This window comes from Xenopus tropicalis, chromosome 8, assembly GCF_000004195.4.
Source record: "Xenopus tropicalis strain Nigerian chromosome 8, UCB_Xtro_10.0, whole genome shotgun sequence".
Taxonomy (NCBI): Eukaryota; Metazoa; Chordata; class Amphibia; order Anura; family Pipidae; genus Xenopus; species Xenopus tropicalis.
In genome coordinates this window covers 46,071,609-46,091,420 of record NC_030684.2, presented here as the reverse complement: position 1 = coordinate 46,091,420, position 19,812 = coordinate 46,071,609, and the positions used below count along the sequence as shown (strand labels likewise).

The 19,812-nt window shown below is 38.0% G+C and overlaps 1 protein-coding gene across 3 annotated transcripts in view; it reads left to right on the top strand.

The window, feature by feature from the left end:
* cul4b (cullin 4B) overlaps positions 1 to 19,812 on the top strand; it is a 37,752-nt gene that overhangs the window by 3,503 nt on the left and 14,437 nt on the right. For all 3 annotated transcript variants that reach the window (XM_018096163.2, XM_018096164.2, NM_001127419.1), the window contains 9 exon segments: positions 4,296 to 4,411; positions 6,599 to 6,702; positions 8,573 to 8,642; positions 10,066 to 10,139; positions 11,151 to 11,313; positions 11,400 to 11,489; positions 15,675 to 15,757; positions 18,089 to 18,156; positions 19,365 to 19,483. In XM_018096163.2, coding sequence (XP_017951652.1) covers positions 4,296 to 4,411; positions 6,599 to 6,702; positions 8,573 to 8,642; positions 10,066 to 10,139; positions 11,151 to 11,313; positions 11,400 to 11,489; positions 15,675 to 15,757; positions 18,089 to 18,156; positions 19,365 to 19,483 — 887 coding nt within the window.

Genomic DNA, 19,812 nt, shown 5'->3' with positions numbered 1-19,812 from the left:
ACAGGTGAAACCTACTCAATCTCCACTACTTACTAGGACCACAGGTGGCTCTGCTGTGACATTGGCTTTATTTAAATTCTGCCTATAACAGCCAGTTATTAATTATGCCTGCAGCTATACTCAGCACTTAAAAACATTGCAGTTGTGTTTTTGCCAAGCTGTGAATTGCTAAGAATTATTTAGTAGCACCCACGTGAGTTGGAGCGGACATAATTACCTGCAGATCACAGCTAGTATCAGCCAGCAAAAGTGTACCTGTGTGTATAATCCTCTATAAAACAGTACTTGGTGTTATCGAGACTGAGCTTGCCCATGAAACTAATCCATCCTTTTTTTTTTTTTTTTTTTTTTTTTTTAACATATTTGGAATGTTGATGCCTGAAGCAGAAACTAATTCTAACTTCAACTGCAGCTAAAAAAAAACTGAACTGGAAAACTGCTCTCTAGGTGCTGTGAAATAAATTACTTTTTGCTTCAGTCGCCAGGTCTCTGTACAGGGTAAGAAGATGTTACACATGATGTGTTGCTGCTGTAAATTTCCCATGTGAAGTTGCTCAAAGTTCCACAGGTTACCTTGCATTTCAAACAGATGTATTAAAACGGCTCATGCTCTTGTTTTATGGCTTATAATCTCACCCTGTGCAATATCTGCTGCTCTTCCTGTATTATAGGAACTGATTGTGATCAGTTTCCAGGTTATTCATTTTCTCTTGAAAGTTTAACTGCGCGGTTGCTTCTTCTCCATAGAATGTGGGTAAATACGTTTCAGACCTTGCAGGACCTCTGCTTCTTGTAGTAGTGCTGTGGTTTCCCTTTAGGTACAGCGAAGTTAGATGCTGCTAACCAAAAGTAGTTTGGCTTCTCCAAAAGTAACACTGTTTTCAGGTATAAGAAAAATGTATTGACTATTACAGGTATGGGACCTGTTATCCAGATCACCATTCCTTAAGTGTACTAAAAATGTTTTAAACATTAACTAAAACCAATAGAATTGTTTTGCTTCCGCTAAGGATTAATCATATCTTATTACAGAGAAAAAGGAAATTGTTTTTAAAAAATAAAATCATTGATTAAAATGTCTGTGCAGGTATAGGATCCCTTATCCGGAAACCCATTATCCAGAAAGCTCCGAATTACAGAAAGCCTGTCTCCCATAGAATCCATTTTAATCCAATAGTTCAAATTTGTAAAATTGATTTCCTTTTTATCTGTAATAATAACACAGTACCTTGTATTTGATCCCAACTAAGATATAATTAATCCTATTGGGTTTAATTAATGTGATTTTGATTTTTTACTCGACTCATAAGCCATCCCACCTGCAATTTACATTCTTGCCGGCGGAATGGCATTGTGGGGAGATTAGTGGCCCGCAACATACCTTATGGTAAAGACCCCTTATCCAGAATTACCTTGGTCCCAAGCATTCTGGATAATGGGTCCTATACCTGTACTATTATTTATATATTCAAATAGTTTAAGCTAAAGCTCTTTACAGTCTGCGCTAGTGAAATTCTGCCACACTCTGCATTTCTCAGGAACCTCCTTTTGGGGGTATTTTGAAGGCAATTGTACCCTCTGGCACTCCGTAGTTCTACCAATATATATTAATAATCTTAGATAAATAGAAAGTGAAAATAGGCGAGACATGCTCTATTTAGTAAATGAAAGTGAAAATGAGTGAAAGTAGTATATTTGGTATTCAGAAAAGTGTAAGTAGCTTGCCATGGTAATGCTTGCAAGACTAAAGTAACATATATTTAGGTACGTAGTACTCTACCTGCTAGTGAGAGGCAATAATTAGCATCTACCTGTATTATCAACTGCTTCAAAACCAATGATCAGTCTTTGCTTCTAACATTTGGGACAGTCTGCTTAAGCTTTTGGAATATATCCATGCACAGTTACCCATAGACTTGCAAGACACCAACCAATTAAGCAATTCTAAAACAAGTGGATGAAAGGTTTAAAAACACCTGAAACGACCCCCCAATCAGCTATGGTACAAGGGCCCCTGTCTTCACTCTGGATATTAGCAAGTAAAAAACACTGTATTTGGCACATGCATAGTAGTCTTTCATATTTTATGTTATACTTATCAGACAGGTTTCTGGAGTGTCCCAAGATTTGATTCTGTTTCTCTGACATAATTCATTCACTTAGATGGAAACTCATTTATTTTTGCCATATAATTGATTTTGGTGCCCATAGCTCTTCAGTTTGTGCCATTATGCTCCCATAGGCTGCTAAACCAGAGTCTTTATAGCACCAGTTTTAGGTTAATATTAATCCAAAAGGTATAAACTTTTGTGTATGTGTGGCCCTTCAGAATAGTCTGTTTGTCCAATAAACCCCTGATTTGCCATTTTATATTCCAAATTTCCGATTTGCAATTAGCCTATCGGGAGTGGACTGCATTAATGCACTGATAAAGTATTCTTCTAACGTGGTCTTTTTAACCTGATCAATAGATATGTCTGATTTTGTTTTTTCCAGTCGGGCAGGCTGTCAGAGAAGCCCCATTCATGGGCCAGTAAGATGCTGACTCTGGAGGGGCTGAATTGGCAGTTTTTATCAACCCATGTATAGCCACCCAAAGTAAAAAATTATTGCTGTCCTGTCTTTATTGTCAGAGGCCAGAACATTTTTCCAATGCTACATCAAGTGGTTATACATGCACTTGTGAGCCAAGTTTTGCATTACAAAGGATGTAAACTCAAAAATAAATTTTTGCGTAATGAATGGAAATCTAATTAGAAGCAACTTTCCACTCCATTAAAAATCTTCAGTGCTTTGAAAGTTTTGCAAATGTAATTGCAACTAAAGCAGCAATGGTAATGTTCTATTTCAAAATAATGTAGTAAAATCCAGTTTGCTTGCGTCAACAGGTCTGTTAATCAGCTGATTTCTGCTACAATGTTTCAAACATCAGAACCAGATTACATTTACAAATAACCTGGCAAAATGTTTGTATATTGGTAAGATGTTTGGAATAACATTTCTTTTAAACCAATAAGAAATCAGAACCGCACAACCTGTAAAATGGTCAAATATTGAATCATTTACATGTCATGTGATTTTGAATATAATTTATTTTCTTTGTGTTTGGGCTGTTGAAAACCTTTGCTCCTTACAAAATATCTGCAAACCTTTATAAACAGTTAAAACCAATCTTATTGGCATAATTTTATTTTTGGGCTCTGACCTCTTTAGCCCTCTTGGGTAAAAGCCTATGAAATAGCTTCTTTGCTTGGTTTGAGCTTGCAGCTTAGTATCGGCCCATGTATGGCCTGCTTTCAGTACTTTTCAGAATTCAAAAACAGGAATAAATATGTAAGTGATGGGAGTGAAATACCAAAATCAGGTATGCCAAGATGTATTTTACTACCTCCACACAACCTAAGAGTTTTTGCATGCAGGCATTTTTAATTGTGTTCCAGTGCGGTTGGGTTCTTCTCGTGTGTGTGTGTGCGTACCAATACACGGAACGTAGAGTTAACTGACTCCCCATGTCCCCATAGGAGTGCACTGAAACGCCAAAAGTTGATGAAATGCTGCATGTTTCATTTTCATTGGGCTTTTAATTTAATACTGTGGGAATACACAAAAAAGGTGGGCTGTGGAGCCGATACATAAATCCTTTGACTCCTTAGTTTATGGTACCACTGACTCCAGGTACCCAAAATTGCTTCCAACTCAACTAATCTGACTCCACAGGCCTGGCAGGGCTATGGAGTCAGTACATCAATCCTTTGACTCCAACTCCTCTGTTTATGGTACCTCTGACTCCAGGTACCCAAATTGCTTCAGATTCCACAGCCCTGCAAAAAAGTCACTCCATGGAAATGCAGTCAAGAATGCCTTTACAAGATTTTAGGAAAAAAAACTGTAGAAGAAGAAACCTGGTTAGTTGAAGTAAATCACAAAGGCGATGTGGTCTGCTTCTTGTTGGTTTTGCCACAGTGCAGTGGATAGTATATGCGTTATGAGATAAACATTTCCTGCTCCACCTGATTTGCAATTCCATGAGGTATATAAAAGCTAGCCCTTCAACTTATAAAGAACTGCTACTGTAGTCATGTGTGCTATTTGCGAGCTACTGCAGCAGCTAAAGAAGCTTTCAGACAATGCATTTTTTACCTTAAATGCATTTTTTATTTGCTCCTAAAAGCTAAGGTTGTTAACTGGTTTGAAATGTCTTTCATTTTATAGATAAATGTCTCTTTATGTTTTAGTATGTAGATCAGTGTCTTAATCTCCTGAAATATTGTCATGTCAATACTTTCTGTCTACAGATAAACCAAAATTGCCTGAAAATTACACAGATGAAACATGGCAAAAGCTTAAAGGCGCCGTGGAAGCCATTCAAAATAGCACTTCAATTAAATACAACCTGGAAGAACTCTACCAGGTCAGTCTGATTTTAGTCATATTAAAAGCCCATAAAACATACGCTAATGGTAAGCACAGACTGGAAATAAATGCAGTTTTCATAGGCTTTGAAAGCTACTTACAAGAAAATGTGTGTGTGTGTGTATATATACATACACACACACACACACGATTCCAAAAAAGTTGTGACACTAAACAAATTGTGAATAAAAACTGAATGCAATGATGTGGAGGTGCCAACTTCTAATATTTTATTCAGAATAGAACATAAATCACGGAACAAATGTTTAAACTGACAAAATGTACCATTTTAATGGAAAAATATGTTGATTCAGAATTTCATGGTGTCAACAAATCCCAAAAAAGTTGGGACAAGGCCATTTTCACCACTGTGTGGCATCTCTCCTTCTTCTTACTATACTCAACAGACGTCTGGGGACCGAGGGGACCAGTTTCTCAAGTTAAGGAATAAGAATGCTCTCCCATTCTTGTCTAATACAGGCCTCTAACTGTTCAATCGTCTTGGGCCTTCTTTGTCGCACCTTCCTCTTTATGATGCGCCAAATGTTCTCTATAGGTGAAAGATCTGGACTGCAGACTGGCCATTTCAGTACCCGGATCCTTCTCCTACTCAGCCATGATGTTGTGATTGGTGCAGAATGTGGTCTGGCATTATCTTGTTGAAAAATGCAGGGTCTTCCCTGAAAGAGATGACGTCTGGATGGGAGCATATGTTGTTCTAGAACCTGAATATATTTTTCTGCATTGATGCTGCCATTCCAGAATTGCAAGCTGCCCATGCCACACGCACTCACGCAACCCCATACCATCAGAGATGCAGGCTTCTGAACTGAGCGTTGATAACAACTTGGGTTGTCCTTGTCTTCTTTGGTCCGGATGACATGGCGTCCCAGATTTCCAAAAAAAACTTTGAATCGTGACTCGTCTGACCACAGAACAGTCTTCCATTTTGCCACACTCCATTTTAAATGATCCCTGGCCCAGTGAAAACGCCTGAGCTTGTGGATCTTGCTTAGAAATGGCTTCTTCTTTGCACTGTAGAGTTTCAGCTGGCAATGGCGGATGGCACGGTGGATTGTGTTCACTGACAATGGTTTCTGGAAGTATTCCTGAGCCCATTCTGTGATTTCCTTTACAATAGCATTCCTGTTTGTGGTGCAGTGTCGTTTAAGGGCCCAGAGATCACGGGCATCCAGTATGGTTTTACGGCCTTGACCCTTACGCACAGAGATTGTTCCAGATTCTCTGAATCTTCGGATGATGTTATGCACAGTTGATGATGATAGATGCAAAATCTTTGCAATTTTTCGCTGGGTAACACCATTCTGATATTGCTCCACTATCTTTCTGTGCAACATTGTGGGAATTGGTGATCCTCTACCTATCTTGGCTTCTGAGAGACACTGCCACTCTGAGAAGCTCTTTTATACCCAATCATGTTGCCAATTGACCTAATTAGTGTTATTTGGTCTTCCAGCTCTTCGTTATGCTCAAATTTACTTTTTCCAGCCTCTTATAGCTACTTGTCCCAACTTTTTTGGGATTTGTTGACACCAAGAAATTCTGAATCAACATATTTTTCCCTTTAAAATGGTACATTTTCTCAGTTTAAACTTTTGATCCCTGATTTATGTTCTATTCTGAATAAAATATTAGAAGTTAGAAGAAGAAGAATATTAGCACCTCCACATCATTGCGTTCAGTTTTTATTCACAATTTGTTTAGTGTCCCAACTTTTTTGGAATCCGGTTTTTATATATACTAAGTCTGCTTTGTTGTGGGGTGCGCGATCAGATAAGGCATATATTTGATTTAATGAGTCTGCTCTCCCAGTGTAAGTTATTCCAAACTTTATTTCACAGCATTTAGGGGCAGATTTAGGAAAATGTGAAATAAGAGCTCTCCACAGAAAAACTCACCCACTTTCTATTCATTCCAATGGCATTTTTAGAAGCATAATTATCAAATGGTGAACTATAACTGTTTTTTAAAATATGCTTTTGAAAATTCCAAAGGAAAGAAGATAAAGTTTTTTGTAGTGAGTTCTTATTTCTTTTGTATTTCTTATTTGCTAAGGATATATATTGATTTCTAAACTAATTAGAAGTCAGAACTATGCATTCTGTATAATTGGCAAATACTGAAGCATTTACATGTGATTTGATTTTTAATATTTTCTTTTTAGGCTGTGGAAAACCTTTGCTCTTACAAAATATCTGCAAACCTTTATAAACAGTTGAGACAAATCTGTGAAGACCACATCAAAGCACAAATTCATCAGTTCAGAGAATATCCTTTCAAAATATATTTTTGGGGGGAATAATTTACTGAAATGTTATATTGGCTTTTTGCGCATGTATGGATCCATGTATTTATTGGTACTCTTACAATTGTCAGCTTTATACCAACAAATGAATGTATTATCATGCTGGAAGGATGATTCCGCTAGGATGGGCTTATATAGCTAAGTTAGAAGAAAACAGTTTTACCCCTTTTGCTATGAAGTGTACAGGATTTGATTTACTGAAATGATGAAGCGCTGATTTGTATTTTGCATACTGAAGTGGTGATGACAGGTTCTAGAAATTTAACCTGTATGCTGTAGAGGAAATGGTGACACCAAGATTACAGTTTCTGCTGATAAATGATTACTTAAAGGGGACCTGTCACCCTGGAAATGATTTCAAATTATTTTTCTATTGTGCTAGTCAGGCTTATACAGTTTACATATACTCTTTTTTTTTTTTAAAGCTTGTTTCCTCTAGTCTTGAAATTAACAATCACAGCAAGCAGACATGCCCCATTTTGTGGACACTTATTAAGGGAAGCTTTGTATCACCCTAAAATCTTGCGTGTGTACCAGAATGGGAGGGGGCATTGCCCATGCACAAGCTGTAAAATTATTAAATGAGAGGAGAGAGAGGGAATGTAAGAAGTCCAGTAACATCTAGAAAGTGCAGAATTGAAAGTGCAAGTAACTGCCTGCCCCACCTCTATGCTTCTATGCTTGAGGCATAGTGGTGGGAAAGACAAAATATGCTAATTTTGAAAATAACTTTTATTATACAGCTTTTTATGTCTGGGTGACAGGTCCACTTTAAGAGAAGTCACCTAAAAATGTACTTAATTAGTTTATCTTCTTATGATTGAATTGACATCCTTTCAGTTTATATGGTGTCCACCTTTAAAGAAACAGTAACACCAAAAAATGAAAGTGTTTTAAAGTAATTAAAATATAATGTACAGTTGCCCTGTGCTGGTAAAACTGGTAAGTTTGCAACAGAAACGCTACTATAGTTTATATAAATGAGCTGCTATGTCAACATGGGGGCAGCCATTGAAGCTGGAAAAAAGGAGAAAAGGCACAGGCACATAGCAGATAACAGATAAGCTTTGTAGAATATAATGGGGTTTTATCTGTTATCTGCTAAGTGCCTGTGCCTTTTCTCCTGTAAATGGCTGCCCCCGTGGCTACACAGCAGCTTTATTATATAAACTATAGTAGTCTTTCTAAGGAAAACACACCAGTTGTACCAGTACAGGACAGCATTACATTATATAGTAATTACTATTATACACTTTCATTTTTTGGTGTTACTGTCCCTTTAATGCAGTGACATAAAGAACAAAAAAAATCAAAAGCGTTTACCCATTGGCTCTGCCATATTGGCAGATTTAGTACAATAATGAATGGTTTCTGTGCTTATGATTTACAGAGTCCAGCAAGTAGCATGACACAATATTGTAACCACCAGAGTAAAATGGGAGGCATAGGTTAGTGACTGAGGCTGAAAGTATTGATTTCCTTCTCTTTAAAGAGTGTATAGACATAATTCCCTTTTCCACAGGCAAGTTAAGAGTCCTGTTACCTACTCCAAGCACATTGACCATAAGGTCAGTTTAAACAGAATACCACAGACAACAGCTTCCAAAAATTAAATTAGAAAGAACTTCTCCTTTTCAATATAATTTAAGCTGAGATAACTATCACATTTAGGTATTTCCTCCCTCAAAACTAGGATTCAATTTCCTTTTCTCTTTTTATTTGTGCTGATTAGAAAGCTTTAAAATTTCTAAAGGAGAAAAAACTTGCAAAACTATATTTTCTACTTATGTTTTGGTTTTAGTCTTTGTTTTCTTTTCCTTAATACTTTCTCACAGATGCATTGGACAGCGTTCTTTTTCTGAAGAAAATAGATAAATGTTGGCAAGATCACTGCAGACAAATGGTAAACAGCTATTCCATTTCCTGAGGCTCCTTAAACTTTTGCTAATATGAGGGTACTGGATTTTTTTTATATGGTTGGTAAATGTCAGGGTTTATTGGATAAGTAGCTTTTTTTCTCTTTTTTTTGTTTGTGATGTTTGCTTCCTGAAAACAATGCTGGCTGAATTCTTCAACAGTTTAAATGATTCCCATCTGAACTGTATGATCTTTGTATATGGCTTCTTTAAATGGATAGTCAGATCTCTATCCATTAAGTGGCTAATGTGGCCTAGCATGTATGTGTGCCTTGGCTTGGTTGTTTGCACTGTAAATCCTATGATCCCAGGAGATGGCCCTTAATTCTTAATATGGCAGTCTTCAATTTAGGAGTACCCAATAGCACATACTACTAAAAAAAAATGCTGCAAGTGCTATAGGCCTGGTGATCAGCTGAGCTGAATCTAAACCCTTAAATATAACAGTGACTGTACAGCTCTGGACCACTTGTTGTGGCTAGTTTACCTGCCTTCCTTATGTAGCAACATTTTGTAGCATCCTATAAACACAGTGCAGGTGTATAATTCCAGATATGGGATCAATTATCCAGAAACTCCCGTTATCCAGAAAGCTCAGAATTACGGGAAGGCCATTTCTCAGACTCTATTTTGATATAATTCAAAATTGAAAAACCTATTTCCCTTTAAACAACACCTTGTACTTGATCCCAACTACAATTTAATTACCTTACTGGTGGTAAAACAATCTTGTTGGGTTTATGTAATGTTTCAGTTATTTTTAGTACACTTAAGGTATGAAGATTCAAATTACAGAAGGATTCCTTATCTGGAAAACCCCTGGTACTCGGCATTCTGGATAACCGGTCCCATACCTGTATTGGGACAGGAAGTAAAAGGAAGTGTTTCCTGCAGGTCAAGGTTTTTTTTTTTTTTTAGAATTATCAATTTTCTTGTATTTTCGCACAATAACTGTCTAAAAAGGTTTTATGCACCTCTGTGCTCCAATTAGACACACCAGCATTTTTTAATGGAATGCAATCAGTAGACTGTAAGAATTCCCAAATGGGCTACATAGTCCATTAAGTTCAACACTTCCAATCTCTATCCATTCAGTAGACGCCTATAGGAATGTTGTGTAACTTAAGAATTGTTTGGACATCCTCGGACCATACAGCATTACAAAAAAATGTGCAAAATAGTCCTTTGGATTTATCAAACATGAGATTGTAATTAGACCAGATTGCTCTTTCTGCTCTCTGGAATGTTACTTTGTACAGCCTATAAGTTGCAGTAGCTCAGTGTCTGATAATAGAGCCATTAAGACAATAGTCATCTGAGGCTGCTAATTCTCTGTCTAACGTTAGCATTTTAATGAAAAAATAACTGAAAAATAAATGTTAGAACTCATTCTTTTCTCTCTGTTTTAAGATCATGATTAGGAGTATCTTTTTATTTCTGGATAGAACGTATGTTCTTCAAAATTCAATGCTACCATCAATTTGGTGAGTAAGATCAGATTTAAAACTTGAATGTATTTTGTACGTTTGCATCTTAATTCTTTCTATAAAAGTTTAATAAAACAACTAAACATATTACCCTATTCATAAAGAATCTGTTCACTTTATCTTGCTTGTGGGGTATTTCTTGTTATTGTAATGAGAAGGGCACTTGTCCTGTTTAACATTGCCCTTATACTAACCTTAATGCCATCACTTTACCTGTTCCAGGCGAATGCTTTACTTTGGCCCCAGGTATTGGTTAGTTTGGTTACTAACACAGGCGCTAGCCCAGGCGACATTTAGATCTGTGGGGGTGGGGGGGTGGCAATTTCAGGAGCTTTGACACCTCTGTCCAAAAAATGCACAAACTACACATGTTCTCTGCTTGTTGGCATTTTGTATACTAGTAGTGATGCCAATTTACCTTGGCTAAGGTGTTTTTTATTGTCCATAAAATGTCAGACAATGTGCTGTTAACCCTGCATTTATGGATGATGTAACAGCTTAGGGAAATTGTAGTTCCCTCTATAAAAATATATAGAGAATTTTTTTTTTTTTTTTTTTTTAATGCACATTGTCATTCTTTACAGTCTATATGGGAAAGCAGCCAAGCCCTTATTAGAATTGTATCAATAAGTATGAAAAGCATAAAAAGCTTTTTTTTTTTTTTCTTTCCTTTGGTTTTCTACAATTAGTTTAATAGATCTTTATTGGAGTTTCCAAAGCTTTATAAAAGGTCAATAAAGTTTTTTGGGTTTTTTTTTTTAATTTGTATCAATACAAAATGTTATCGGTTTACATAATGGCCAGCTCTGGTTTGGTAGTTTGATTCTTATCTGGGCACTATCTGTAAGGAGTTTGTATGTTGTCAGTTTCCTCTGGGCTCTGGTTCTGCCTTATTTCCTAAAATTTACAGGTAGGATAATTTAACTTTTGATTGGGGCCCTAGATTGTATGCAAGGTATAATGAGTAATATGTTAGAGCAATAAAAAATAAAATGTGTTTGTCTCCAGGGATATGGGTCTAGAGCTGTTTAGAAATCACATAATCAGTGATCAGAAAGTTCAGAACAAGACTATTGATGGCATCCTCCTGCTAATTGAAAGGGAAAGGAATGGCGAGGCTATTGACAGGAGTTTATTGAGAAGCCTTCTTAGTATGCTTTCTGATTTGCAAGTAAGTCATGCATATATTGTTCAAAAGTGTTCTGTTTTTATTTAGTTTGAAATGGTTTTAGATCAATACGTTTTTACCCTCTTTAGATTTATCAGGACTCTTTTGAGCAGAGGTTCTTGGAAGAAACAAATCGTTTGTATGCAGCAGAAGGACAAAGACTCATGCAAGAAAGAGAGGTACTCTTTAGAAAATGAAAGAATCCTGCACAATACTGAAATAGAACCTTAATTATCTCAAAATAAAGCTCGGTATACAGGGGTGGGTCAAGTCTGCCGTTATGGCATTTTCAGCATGCAGTGGTTGGCACTTCTGCCTTACAGTTCTGGATCCTAGGTTTGTTGATTCCAGACAGAATATCATCAAGGAGATTGTATGTTTACTCCGTGCAGGTTAATTCTAATAAAATTGACCATAGTCTTAAGTGATAGAGACCCTAGATTGTAACCCTTTGGGCATGTTGGTAAATCCATTGCCTGATGATATAGGGGTACAATTATGAAAAATGTTATTATATTGAAAATTTAAAGTTTAGACAAACATTTTGACAGTTTATAGCTTTTAAATATTTTGAATCGTTACAAAGTTATGGCTAATTATTGGAGCAGCCTCTCATCCCCCACACTTCAGAACAGTGTCGGACTGAGATGGCAGGGGTGCCCACCAGAAAACCCTGGACCATGGGCCCACTCTCCAGACTCCTCCGCTCCTCCATCAAACTCTATCATTCTAGTCTCTTTTCTCTACATACTATACTCTATTCTTCCATCTATCAAGCTTCCTTGTTCCCATACAGAAATAGGGAATGACCATGAAATAGATAGAAGCAGGAGGGCCTACTGACCCCTGGGCCCACCGGGAATTTTCCTGGTATCCTGGTGGGCCAGTCCGACACTGCTTCAGAATATCTAGCTCCCTGGTCACTGACGCAGAAATGTGTAAGTGACAGAACAGAGTGAAAGCTGATTTGCTGTGGCATGTCATGAGGCCGCACCCCTTAACAGCAAATATGTGCAAAGGGAAAGAAAAGGAATGGAACCGGGCTGGGTGCTGATGAAGACTGTATAAAAGAGACTTCCTCAGTGACACATCAATTGCATTGTTGCATTTACTCTGCTACAGGGATTTGTGCCCAGTCCATGTGCCATGAGGAGAGGCTGAACTGTGCCAGATGGTGTATAGACAAACCAAGTGAACCCTTTGCAAACTCCTTCCCAGTTTGGATACAAAGTAAAAAAAAAAAAAAAAAAAAATTTCTACTGAATGATAATGGATTATAGCCCTGCCCAAAGCCAGTCCATGTATTCTTAAGAAATGGCCATATATTTTGTTATCAATTAACTTGCATACATTTAAAGAGTGACAACAATGTTATTGCACAAACCATAGCTAGATACTAGATACGGTTTCTACAAAAGGCAATTGTACTTTTATGGAAATGCGGATTCCCTAATGTTGCTTAACTACAACTGCCGGCTTACTTGGCATGTATGTTTCAAATTGCCGGGCCCTTGTTCTAATTAACTCGATTGCGGCTGCTCAGAAAAGTGATATGTGGCATCTTTCTTGTTTTTCTCATAAATAACACAAATGTTCTATGTGTTTGTTAGTGACTCAGGTGAGTGAGAGGGAAAGTGTCAGACAATGTAAGGGTGAATTGGGTTGAATTTTTAGATATTCTCCAAAGTCTTTTCCAGGTTTTCTATTAGATAGGAAAGATGGGCAGGTGGGGGTTAAACTTTAGATGCCAGTGAAGAATGGTTGGACCACTGCCACTCCTCTCTGCTCAGGACACAAGCTGCCTGTCAGTACTGAGCCAAGTTAAGCAGATTGCCATTCATGATAGTTCCCCATTAAGTTTTTTCTTGCTTGGTGGTTATTAATTTAGATTTTAAAACTAAAGTAATAAACTTGTACAGCATGGTTAGATAGAGATATTACAATAGAGGAAATCAAATATGCTGTATCACAAAGCCCATCTGGACGCTCACCGGGCCCAGACGGTGTTCCCATTGAGTGGTACAAAGCGCGTATTGATATACTCTCCCCTGTACTATGCTCCTTATTTAACAGTGTCAGTGATGCTACTGCCCTCCCAGACTCCTGTCGTATGACCCATATAGCCCTTATTCGTAAACAATGTAAACCATCAGAGACCTGTGAGTCTTATCGCCCAATCTCGTTGTTGAACTGCGATGTCAAACTATTTGCCAAAGTCATAGCGGTGCGCCGTTATTACAGAACTTATCCACCCCGATCAAACTGGCTTTATGCCATCCAAAGCCACAGATATTAATATTCGTAGACTGTACTCCAATTTGGCACTCAATTATGACAACCCAGGAAATAGAATTGTAGTCTCCCTAGACACAGCCAAAGCATTCGACACAGTCCAATGGCAGTATTTGTGGGAGGTTTTGCCACGATATGGGCTAGGGCCCAGATTTTGTACGTGGGTCAGGCAACTATATAACTGCCCCCAGGCCAAAGTTCTAGTTAATGGGGCGCTCTCGGAGGACATAACCCTCCAGCGTGAGACAAGGCAAGGTTGCCCCCTATCTCCAATGCTATTCGCTCTGGCAATAGAGCCACTGGCCATCCACATCCGGGCATCACCAGGAATTGAAGAATTGAAGCTCCACCCCATTGAGGAGAAAATCTCCCTGTACGCAGATGACATGCTCCTCTACCTAGCTAACTCCAATGCAGCCTTAACAGAATTGTTGAGGACAGCCTCAACCTTTGGACGGTTTTCCGGACTCCAAATTAATAGAACTAAATCTATTATTTTTCCTATTGACCCTCTCCCTGATGCCCAACAAACCCATATCGAGGGGCTAAAGGTAGTATCAAATTTTACATACCTAGGCATTAAGATCCATAAAGACTTCAATAAATTTGAAACCCTCAATCTCGCACCAATTATGCAATCCCTGATCACTAAAATTCAAGTGTGGCAAGACCTCCCACTTACTCTCCCAGGTAGAATTAATCTGCTCAAAATGGTATTTCTCCCTAAATTTAACTACGCCTTCCATAACTCCCCAGTAATCCCCAGGGCCCAATGGTTTAACCACCTCAACAGAGTAATTCGGGGATTCCTTTGGGCTGGAGCACATCCCCGCCTTAATATAAAAATCCTACAGGCGCCCAGAACTAAAGGCGGGCTGGCATTGCCAGACTTTAAATTGTACTTCTGGGCCAGACAGCTGGTATACGCACACTGGTGGTTCACGCCAGCAGCAGACAACCCAGCTGTCATGATTGAAGCTGCAGCCCTGCACTCCTTAGAAGCGCTAGCTAAGCTCCCTTACCGAGGCCCCTCACGCCACTACCGCACTACTACCCCCATGCTCATGGTGACTAAGATCTTCCAAAGATCTCTCCAACAAGCGCAGAAATCCCCACAGATTTGGTCCCCTCGAACTCCTCCTATGAGGCAACCCCACACTGGCCGAGTTCACCTCTATGCCTGAGATCAGTCAATGGGCAGGTAAAGGCATCAAAATATTGCAGGATATCGTGAAAGATGGGGAACTAAAACAATTTGGTACCCTTAAAGAGGAATTTGAGCTCCCCCCTGCCATGTATTTCCGCTACCTACAACTCGGGCATGCCTTCTACGCAGAGCGACATACCAGACTTGGATGACAAAATGTGGGATGATGCCCTTGACCAGATTCCCGAAATAACAATGTCAGTCAGACAGGTTTATCCAAATTAAGTTTATTAATCGCGCTTATTTGACACCCCACAGACTAGCAAAGATATACCCGCAAACGTCCGACCTATGCCCCAAATGTAACACAGCGATAGGCTCCTTTCTCCATGTATTTTGGGAATGCCCAGCCATTCAACAATTATGGTCAGCAGTGCTGAAATACATCAATGAAACATTGGCTTTCCCCAGCATACGCTCCCCAAAGCTATGTTTATTGGGGGTGCTAGAAGACCTGGGGTTATCGCCATACCAACGTTTGTGCTATTTGCAACTGTTATTTTATGTTAAAAAAGCCATTTTGCTAAATTGGAAATCGACTACTGCCCCCTCACCTTTTGGAAAAAATTAATCAACGACGTGCTACCTAAGCAAAAACTAGTCTATATCTCTAGAGGCTGCCCAACCAAGTTCAATGCAGTGTGGGACACCTGGTTAAATGCACAATTTGTATAACTCTGCCAGGCTCGCCAAAGCTCTATATACTCTCTCCTTCTTTCCTCTTCTTCTTTCCTTCTAAACTTTTTTTTTTTTTTCTCTATTGTTGTTTAAAAATGTTAAAACCTTAAATAAAAACTTATATAAAAAAAAAAAAGTAATAAACTTGTAACTCGTGTTAACTTTGTGTTGCTTTGATATTCTGCAGGTCCCAGAGTACCTTCATCATGTGAACAAACGCTTAGAAGAAGAAGCAGATAGAGTTATAACATATTTAGATCAAAGCACACAGTAAGTAATGTCTGTTGGTTTTACTGTATGTTCTGCATATAGGAGTGACTCCTTAAACCTCAAAAATATGACAAAACTTAAGACCACATAAAAGAGCAAAGCAGCTTTGTTTAGGAAATGGAGAAAGTGCAGCAGTCTTTTTGGAATATAAAAACGTTTGAGCACAGTCATTAGCTGCTTTGTTCTTTTAAAGATCCAGCTATTTTTCTTACTAGTTATATTGAGGTTTTTTTTTTTTTTTTTTTTTTTTTAACCATTCTCTCTTTTTAAACATATGCTTCATAGAGCCTATAAACATAATCCCACAACGCAATAAGGATACTAGAGAATTTTTCTTTATTCCATGAAGAAAAGCCACATTATTTGTGCCCATGGGGCCCAAACAGATATCTGCAGGGGTGGCAGCACTTGAAATCACTATATATGCTTTCCTGATCCAGTAATTTATTTTTTGTGATCCTTTCTTTAGTGATGTATGATTGGCTTCACCAGTATGTTTAACTTAAAGTTCTATACATGGCACAATACCATGCAAGACTCTTTGCACACTGCCCCCCCTGAACTACCAGAAATGCAGGAGAATTTAACTTGCATAACTATAGGAAGTGGTTATACCTTCATAATTCAAAAAATGACATTCCACAAATATTGACATGCAAAATTCTCTCCATTTTATCGGTGAGATTGCGGCAAATGATTTTGGGGTGTACCCCCCCCCCCAAGTGTCAATGCACTTGGTGGGACCTCGGTTCTGTAAGACTAGAAGAGTGTAGTGCAATACTTTTTTTGTTCAGGATGTTCATTTTTGGATTATGGAGGCTTATATGATTGAATTCTAGCAGATGTGGACCCCTTCAGTAGTGGTAGAAGTCACATTTCCACAGAACAGTGAACTTTATTGGTAACATTGACTGCATGCATAGGGCCATTTTAACCGCTTTTTTTTTATATATATATATATCACAGTGGTGCTTGAAAGTTTGTAAACCCTTTAAATGTTCTATATTTTTATATGACTGTGACCTTAAACATCTGATTTTCAAACAAACCTAGTGAGGCAAATTAAACATAAATTATTATATTTGATCATGTATTTATTGAAAAATTATCCAATAACATCTGCATGTGGCAAAAGTAAGTGAATCGTGCTCACTCGTTATTTGGTGTGACCCACTTGTGCATCAGTAACTGCAACTAAACGTTTGCGGTAACTGATTAGTCCTGCACATGGAGGAAAGGACTAAAATTCCTCCTAGTCGAACAGCTTTTGGATGTTAGTGGGTTTTCTCTCATGACCTGCTCACTTTAGGTCTTTATACAACATTTCAATTGGATCAAGACTTTGACTTGGCCATTCCAGAACATTCACTTTATTCTTCTTTAACCATTCTTTGGTAGAATGTGTTTAGGATTGTTGTCTTGCTGCATGACCCACATTCTTCCTGTATCCTTTTGGTTTGTCCACATGATCTTTAGTAAAGGGTAGATGGTCAGCAATATGTTTGGAGGAGAGCAGTGGCTTTATCCTTGCTACCCTGTTCAGTGTTCTTCTAATGGTGGGCTCATGAACATCAACATTTGTAAGACAGGCCTTCAGTTGCTTAGAAGTTACCCTGGGTCCTAGAGAGAGTCTTGTAACCTTTCCAGATTTATGAGCATCCACAACTCTTTCTGAGGTCCTCAGACACCTCCTTTGTTCGAGCCATGATACACATCTACAAATCTTTTGTGTGGTCAGGGTTTGCTGAATCACTGTTCTTTAAATAAAATAGGGTCTCTCACTCGCACCTAATTGTCATCCCATTGACTGAAAACACCAGACATTGATTTCACCTTCAAATGATATGATAATCCTAAGGATTCAATTACTTTTGCCACACGCAGAGATGTTATTGGATTTTTTTTAAATACATAACCTGATATATTTTTTTTTGGTTTAACTAGGTTTTCTTCATCTACTTTTAGGACTTGTTTGAAAATCAGATGATGTTTTAGGCCACATTCATATAAAAACAGACAATTTTTAAAGGGTTCACAAACTTTTAGTGCAACCACTGTCAACTGCAGGTTTGCTAATAATGTAATATTTGATTTATATCTGGTATAGTGTTCCACATGTCAAAGCTGTGACTAGCAGAGGCTAATTCCATAGGGTTTGCCACAGTAGGAAGCATTATATTAGGGCTATTGAACCTGAGCACAGGCAGGGCACAGGCTGGGCTGACTGCAAGGGGAGTGACGTTTTTTATCCCCTATACACATACTGTAACCATCTGGCTTGTCTGACTGTTTTTCTGTTACTTTTTTTATTTCTTTTTCTTTGTTTTTTAGAAAGCCATTAATTGCCACTGTAGAAAAACAGCTCCTAGGTGAACATTTAACAGCCACCCTTCAGAAAGGTATTTTATTCTGTATCTTTTATTATTTTCTTTTTCTTTACTTTTACAAGGTAATAAAGGCTGAAAAATACAAATTAGGATGTCATATTTTTTTTTTTTTTTTTTTAAGTATTTATAAATACAAACACAGCAGCCGTAAATCTTATTTCAGGTACCATAATACTTTATACATATGTATAAAGTAAAGTAAAGCTTGAGTAAAGTAAAATATATTGTGCTTGCCTGCATCATTACATTTTCAAGGTGCCACCATCTCCATTTTTAACCTAGGACAGGGGAACACAGCATTTAATTGCAGCTATATTTTTTGTTAGCAGTAGAAATGAAAAAGCCCTGAACCACATGCAGCTGCTTCCCCTTAGTCATGGGAATGCTGGTGTTTGGTATCACACTTGGTGAACCTGTACAAATTGTCAGCATGGTGGCCAAATCCATTAGTTCATTCAGAAACATTTCTAATATACAGCACTTTGGATGAATTTTCTTAAAAAGCATTTATTCAGGCATAGGCCTTAACCAGGATAGTAGCAATGTTTCAGACTTTTGGATTTTTGTTAAACTTGACAAAAGACCAAACAGGTCTAAAACATTGTGGATATCTGGGTCATAGCCCATGTCTGGGTGATCTTCTTAAAGTGCTGATCAAACTTGGTGAACCCTGCATGTACTATATGTCTGTAGCTTATAGACAACTACTCTGCTCTGAATTCAGCAAGCAAGTCCTGTGTGATTGAATGTCACTGGTGACAGGCTCAGCTGCTCATGTGACAAGTTATAGGGGCTTCATATGTAATTAGGTTAACTTTTTCAGAAGAATTTGTACATGGAGGGAAGCATCCCACTGCAGCTATTGATTAATAGCATTTAATTTGGGTGCTGTTTGCTTACTGCAGTCTTGTCCAACTTTTTCATTATAATGGGCTAATTATATAATGCACTGCATACCTGATCAGCCATAATATATTAATTATGTTGTGTTACAAAAGTCTGTGAAACCCTTGGTTAAGCTCAAAAAATATCAATTTTTATTTTCATTAAATGTTGGTAGGGTAGGAAATGGGGTAGCCCCAGCTGTAATTTGTTTATAACAAACTAGTATCCATGCAGTTATTGCCAACAGTATTTTGGGAGTGAACAGTGCCAACATGATTTAGCCTTTCCTGCTTTATATATTATACAATAAAACTTTACTTTTATCTCTCATATAGGCTTGAACCACCTGCTGGATGAAAATCGAATCCAAGACCTTTCCTTGCTTTATCAGTTATTTAGTCGAGTCAGGGGTGGGGTGCAAGTCCTTTTGCAGCACTGGATCGAGTACATCAAGGTACTGGCTTTGACCACATCACTCTGGAATAAATATCCCACTATGTAAAAATATAGGTTGCTTGCGGGCTGGTAGTTATAGGTATATTATTCGGGACTAATAGAATATGAAGTTAGTTTTAGAAATACAGGTATAGGACAAGGTTAAAGAGCACCAAAATCCAAATGATTTGGCTTGGCGCTTGCCGTACATGTGCTACTTTGTTCAGCCATGTTTTAAATTTCAACTACAAAAAGGCTCACCTGTTATGCTTAGTGGGACCTTAAATAATATAGGTTTGCAGGCTCAATGTAATTTTTAATGTTGCTAGATACCAATACTGCAGACTA